The 7,238-nt window shown below is 46.1% G+C and overlaps 1 protein-coding gene across 1 annotated transcript in view; it reads left to right on the top strand.

Moving 5' to 3' along the window:
• Positions 1-7,238, top strand: part of LOC106811309 (kelch-like ECH-associated protein 1) — a 30,857-nt gene that overhangs the window by 14,830 nt on the left and 8,789 nt on the right. Inside the window, exons 2-5 of the mRNA XM_014814884.1 lie at positions 392-526; positions 785-1,332; positions 2,857-2,940; positions 3,632-3,753. Of these exons, the coding sequence (XP_014670370.1) occupies positions 392-526; positions 785-1,332; positions 2,857-2,940; positions 3,632-3,753 (889 nt within the window). The remainder of the gene's footprint in view (positions 1-391; positions 527-784; positions 1,333-2,856; positions 2,941-3,631; positions 3,754-7,238) is intronic.

Genomic DNA, 7,238 nt, shown 5'->3' with positions numbered 1-7,238 from the left:
TGGCTGCTTCACAATTACTAACCCTCCCCCCTCTGATCATCATTGCTGGCTGCTTCACAATTACTAACCCTCCCCCCTCTGATCATCATTGCTGGCTGCTTCACAATTACTAACCCTCCCCCCTCTGATCACCGTTGCTGGCTGCGTCCCAAATACTAACCCTCCCCCCTCCCTCTGATCGTCATTGCTGGCTGCTTCACGAATACTAACCCCCAGGGAAAAAATTGATTTTTTTTCACGGGAGCTCTTTTTCAAGTCTGTGGGAAAAATAACTCTCGTCAAAATTTTTACGGGAGTTATTTTGAGCCTCACGGGAGCGATTTCGGAGGTTGAATCGCTCATCGCTCCCGTGTATTGTTTACCTTGCTAACCCCCCTAATTGTCATCGCAGGTTGCGAAACAGGAGGAGTTCATGCATCTCGGCCCCTGCGAGCTGATGGCCCTCATCAAGCGTGACGAGCTGAACGTGAAGTGCGAGAGTCAGGTGTACACGGCCGTGCGCACGTGGGTGCACTTTGACGAGAAGGTGCGCGCGATCGCTATTCATCACGTTCGCTTGGCGTTTAGCTGAGATTACGATTACAACGACCCGTTATGATGCAGTGTTTCTCGTAGCCATATATATATATATATATATACATATTATACATATGTGTTTATATATGTGTATATAATATATGACAAATTATTTTGCATTTTATATATATATATATATACATATATGTATTTATACATATATATACATATATGTGTAGCGAATCTGCGTGTATACGTATACGTGTAGGTGCGGCTACATCGACTCGAGCACCTGCTCTGCGCCGTGCGCTGCCACTTCCTCACGCCAAAGTTCATCCGCGACCAGATCGACTACTGCCGCTTCCTGCGCATCAACCCGCAGTGCAAGGACTACCTGTGCCGCATACTCAGCGACCTCGAGCAGCACAAGCCGTGCCCGGACCAGAAGCGCTACCCGCAGGGAGCGATGGTCATCTACACGACGGGCGGCTACCTGCGACAGTCGCTCAGCAACATGGAGTGCTACCACCCGCAGTTCAACCAGTGGTTCCAGCTCGCTGACCTGCCGCTGCCGCGCAGCGGACTCGGCATGGCCATCGCCGAGGGCCTCATCTTCGCCGTCGGCGGCCGGAATAACTCGCCGGACGGCAACACGGACTCGCCGCGCGTCGACTGCTTCGATTGGCTGAACAACGTGTGGCGCGAGTGCCCGCCGATGTCCGTGGCGCGCAATCGCGTCGGCGTTGGCGTGCTCGACAATCTGCTGTACGTCGTCGGCGGCTCGCACGGCTCGTCGCACCATTCGTCAGTGGAAAGGTAGGGGTCGTGGAAGCAGAAAGGTGTGAAGGTTAGGCAGTGGAAAGGTGTGTGTGTGCGTGCGTGCGTGCGTGCGTGCGTGCGTGTAGGTGGGGTGGGGTGGGAGGGGGGGGGGTCACACAGTATGCCACACCATTTGGCGGTGGAAAGGTAGGGATTGTGTGTGTGTGTGTGTAGGAGGGGGGGGGCGCACAGCATGACGCTCCATTCCTTGGTGGATAGATGGGGCTTGCGTGCGTGTGTGTGTGCGTGTGCGTGCGTGTGTGTGTGTGCGTGTGCGTGTGCGTGCGTGTGTGTAGGTGGGGGGGCACACAGTATTCCACACCATTCGTCGGTGGAAAGGTAGGGTCTTGTGTGTGTGTGTGTGCGTGCGTGCGTGCGTGCGTGCGTGCGTGCAAGCGTACGTGTAGGGGGCGGGCGCACAGCATGACGCACCATTCCACGGTGGATAGATACTATCAGGAGTAAGATAATATAGGATCCTAGATATCCTATATTATCTTACCCCTGATACTATTAGATAGGGCTCTCGTGTGTGTGTGTGTAGGTGGGGAGGGGATCGGTCAGTATGCCACACCATTCTTCAGTGGAAAGGTAGGGCTCGCGTGTGTGTGAGTGGGGGGGGGGCGCACAGAATGACGCACTATTCTTCACTGGATAGATAGGGCTCGTGTTTGTGTGTGTTTGGGGGGGGGGGGTTCCACACATCATGACGCAGCATTCTTGATTCCATCCATAGATGTTGGAAATCTCGTACAGACTCATGATGATCACCTACGATGTACCCGTGTCTAAAACACGGAAACACTCTGTTTATTGCTTGTCCTCACATTGTGGAGCAATACAGTGGTCATGTGCGGGGGAAGGGGAAGCTGTACCCACCTTGTGTATATGCAAGGGCCTGTATGAATGGACAGTATTTACCTTTACACATGAGCACATTATTTACCTTCGAACCTGTATGAAGCGGTTTAAAAAGTGCAAGTTGCCCGCAAGCATTATTCATCGTTCATTATTCACCGTTTTTTATCGTTTATTCATTAAGGAAACCATTGATTCTTGGTGCTAATACGTTTACTCAAGCAGTAATGTAGCAAGTGCCTAAACAACTACTCATCTCTGTTTCTAGAATTAACGTTACTATGAAACTTAACTCCCTGCTTTATGTGTTTAAATGTAATGTTTTTCACTGTGCATGTTTTTGTTGTGAACCTGAGCCACTGGTTTTATCAATTTATTGCAGTCATAATTTCAGTGTTCCTCAGTATTGCAATAGGTTACCTTTTAAGCTTTTTATGTACATTTTAAAGATCTTCTGGTCATTGAATGAAATCTATTGCCCTTCAATAAAATATTACTACAGCAGACCTGACAGCAGATCACTGTATTGATATTGCAGGCAAATTGCTCGCATAATGATTAACCACTTGCTTTTAATCCCTCACGCTTACTTTGGTCTCACTCGTACATTTGTTAGCAATCCTGTTTATTAATATTTTACAACGCTTTTAAATATCAAATCAGGTACAATCCGATAGAGGAAACGTGGACAATGGTCGCTCCAATGGCAATAAAGCGTATTGGCGTAGGTGTCACTGTCGTCAACAGGTATGTTGCAGGGGTTAACGTTTTTTATTTGTGAAAGGCAGGGGTCAAAGTTTTATGATACCAAGGCAAGCATTTCTTAGTGTTATCAGGCCCTGTACATTTGTTATATGATATAAGTAGGGGACATACATGGAATCTATGGAAAAGGTACAGGGAAAATCAGGTAGTGAAACTATTTGAGTTTATTTACGTAGATGTTGACCTAATTTTTGGGGGCACCACAGCAAGTAAGGAGAGGGGCAACCATGGAATCAGTGGCATGGTGATATTCAAGCCCTGTTGTTCTGAAGTCACTGATTCACCAGTAGCTTCCTCAAACGTTGTGTTTATCAATACATTGGATATTGTATTTAATGATATAATTTCTGGAACCATATTTTCCAGTGAACTTGTGTTTTTAAGTATTTAAAAAAACATCAGTAGTTCACACATGCACCTCAAATATATTCAATCAATACATGTTTCGATTGCGTGAGAAATTATTAAGGCAGACCTAGTGTGCAGTTAAATATTTAATGATAGGTTTAAAGACCTCATGATCAGTCAGGTATAATTTATAAAAGGTATGTTAGCTAATGATGTCCCATGACTACTCATTGAGTTTGAAGGCTATATCTTGGATAATTGCATACCCTATCCATAATTATCTATGTATTTGCTTGATGTGATAGTAACATTACATTTACTGCAGGCTGCTGTATGCAGTGGGTGGATATGATGGTAAAGACAGGCTCCGATCAACAGAATGTTACAACCCTGATAAAGATGAGTGGAGATTCGTTGCACCAATGAACACCATGCGAAGTGGTTGTGGTATGTTTAAAGGATTTAATTCGAAATCCTTGCTAAAAAAGGCACAATATGAAAAAAATATAGCAAAATATAGTCTCACCTCACAGCTGATATATTACTGATTACACCAACTTGCAAAACACTAAGAATTTTTTGCTGTTATAGCATAGAAAATTGGATTTGAATACATCGTAACACCATGGCATATTTGATTATAGTGACAATTAATTTGCAAATGGCACCTTAGTGCACCAACAAGTTACAAGGGCACCCATAGTGCACCTAATTCAAACAAAAACCAAATTTAAACTGGCTGATATATCTCGCTATCGCGAAATAGTCTGATATTTGCAAGAAATGGTGGCGGTAAACAAAATTAATTGAGTAATCAAAATTCAAATTGTGCATGTTTTGGAGAATATAGCCAAGTGACAAAGGTTCTAAGACATTTTATCGAAATTTTAGACAGTTGTTTCTAGTTGTTAGATAGCTGTTTCTCAATTTCAAGCAATAACAAGTGTCATAAAAGTGGGGGAAACACGAGACTGGTTGGAAATTATGTTCGAAATAAATACTTTAATTTTGCTGTATAATGCTAATGTAGCATACGTGGCATGTCTAATTGTGGAGTGGCCCGCACCTTGGTGCTAATCATAAAACTGTTTTCTGATTAAATCTAACTAAATGATGAAAGTTTCAAGCAAAATCTTGCCAATGACCCTTAATTCTCACTGCACAATACGTTCTACCGTCAATCAACACATTGCACGTTAATCACGTGTGATTAGCTGCCTGATTCGAGCACACATTCGTTTGTATCGCAAGCTGCTCTTGTCTACTCATTTCACGTTTAATCGTGTTCCTGGCTGTCACCATTTCCGCGACTAATCATGACACAGCATTCAGGCTTTCTGCAGCAGAACCAGTGTGACAATCGGACTCATCACCCACCATGTCTGCCTCCAACACACTCCGTCCCTCGCAGCTTTATTTCTCACATGTGCAAAACGTATCGTTATATTTATTTTTTTGCGCTATTATATTCTCTTTTATCTATTATATCGTCTCTGTCACAGATTCTGCTCTATGCTTCTGCGCAGCGGCTTTAAACCTTAACATTCCGCAACTCGTACAGTGACCGGTTTATTTTTAACCGCGTCGCGACAAAAGCGTTCGCGAAGAACCTTAAGCCCAGCGCACACGTGGCGATTTTTATTGACAGTACCGGGGCCGAGAAATCGCCACGTGTGGGTGTTACCGATTTTGACGCCAGAAACTCGTTGCTGGAATATCAAACACGTATGATATTTGTTGCCCAGTCGCTGAACAATCGCTACGTGTGCGCTGACCAGGCGCCGGATTCAGGCAACAGTTTTTGGATTAACCAATCAAATGCATGATTTGAAGCACGTGATCAAAATTATGGCAGCGCCCGTGGTGTGGTTTGAACAGGTCACGTACAGTTCATACAGTGGTATGTCGCTGACAGATGGTTGCATTGTCGCCGGGTGGCGCACACGTGGCGATTTTTATAGACAGTGCTGTCGATAAAAATTGCCGGTACTGTCGATAAAAATCGCCACGTGTGCGCCGGGCTTTAAATATCACATGCGCTTGTCTGCGTGCGCACGTGTATAGCAGCAGGTAAACATGAATCGATTTACACAACCGCGACGTCAGTGCACTGGCAAGTCGCCAGTTATAGTGCTATAGTGCTATATAGAAAGGCTATATAGTGCATATATATAAAGGCTATAGTGCGTTAACCCGTGCGACGTTTTTGGTGGTATTTCACTGGGTCGCTGCAATGTAAACAGTAATGACTGATTTCATCTCCGCAGTTAGATGTAATTTGCTGCTGATGATTGTTGCTGTTTTTTCATTGTGCTATTAGCATGTTTAATGTTTAATCATGTCCATTGCGATTTTTTAGTGACCAGCTCCAAGTCTGGCTCACCATCCATCCATATGTCTGCCTCCAGCCCACTCCGACAAGCCGTATTTCCCACATGTGCAAACGTATTGTTATTTTAGCACAGTGCCAGCACTATATTCTGACCGTCGCACTCCTTGCAGTGCGCTACAAATCAATACAATCGTATCTCTTTTCTCCTATTCCGTATGCTTGCTCTTCCTTCGCTCTCCCAGCTGTATCTTCGTTCACTGTTACGGCACTCGGGCCACGTAGGTATATAGCTGCTGTAGAGTTCGTTGTACCGCAAACGATTATCAAGTTCCTCACGTCTTTTTATTCTGTTACGCCGCTAAATGTAGGCTTGGTCGTAGCGTTGTATGACAGGAGTGAATAATAATGGCTTCTATCTATTATTGGATGCGCTGGTTCTTACAAGGTGCGTGCGTGCGTGCGTGCGTGTGACTGTGCGTGATGCACGGTAGCAATGAACGAACGCGTGGAGTACAAACTTAGATTCTAATCCAGAGAGACAAGATACAAGATTGCGTGGCACAGCTTTGCTGTTGATCCTGAGCGCTGCGCGCGGATGAGACGCGCAGTTCCGCGGGATATGCGCACGCGACCGCGGGGATGTTCAAGTATGAAGCGCTGTCCGCAGTGGAGACGTGCGCTAAATTCGAGGCCCGGTGTAGCGCGAAATTTCTGACTTGCGAAATATCTGAGATAGCCCCGCCCCCCGCGCCTATGCGCACGCGCACTTCGCGTGCGTCCCAACCCGACTAATCACAGCTCGTCTTTGTGTGCGAAATTTCTGACCTGCGAAACATATGATATATGATATAGCGACCTGGGAAATATATGATATAGGATGCGTATGCGCATGCGCACTTCGCATATATGCTCAAATATGACGATTTCCACTTGGTGGCTTCTCCCCTCCTCCTTCTCCACCAGCTTCTCCCCCTCCTCCTTCTCCACCAGCTTCTCCCTTCTCCCCTCCTTCTCCACCAGCTTCTCCCCCTCCTCCTTCTCCACCTGCTTCTCCCCTCTTCCTTCTCCACCAGCTTCTCCCTTCTTCCCCTCCTCCTCCACCAGCTTCTCCCCTTCCTCCTCCTCCACCAGCTTCTCCCCCTCTTTTTCCACCCCTCCTCCTTCTTCACCAGCTTCTCCCCCTCCTCCCTGTCCACCAGCTTCTCCCCTCCATCTTTTCCACCAGCTTCTCCTCTTCCTCATTCTTCACTAGCTTCTCCCTACTCCACCTACTAGTACTACTCTAAACTTCCTCTTTCATCCCCATCCCCCTCCCTACACTGCTCCCTCGCTACCCTGTACCAGAACTTGGTATTTAGTGTGCACAACTTATCGTAACACAAGACCACAGAAATAGAATAGAAGTAGTCTATTCTATTTCTGTGCACAAGACGAGCTGTCATTGGTCGGGTCGGGGCGGGGCGGGGCGGGGCTATCTCAGATATTTCGCACGATACCGGCACACAGCAGTTCTTTCCACCTTTCCAACTTATATCTTCCATTCTTAATTAATTCTTCTGGATCGAATTCTTCCACCTCTTCAACACATACTCCTCCTATG

The sequence above is a fragment of the Priapulus caudatus genome, unplaced genomic scaffold (assembly GCF_000485595.1).
Source record: "Priapulus caudatus unplaced genomic scaffold, Priapulus_caudatus-5.0.1 Scaffold18, whole genome shotgun sequence".
NCBI lineage: Eukaryota > Metazoa > Priapulida > Priapulimorpha > Priapulimorphida > Priapulidae > Priapulus > Priapulus caudatus.
Note: the sequence above shows the minus strand (reverse complement) of the source record. Positions and strands in the feature narration are given on the sequence as shown.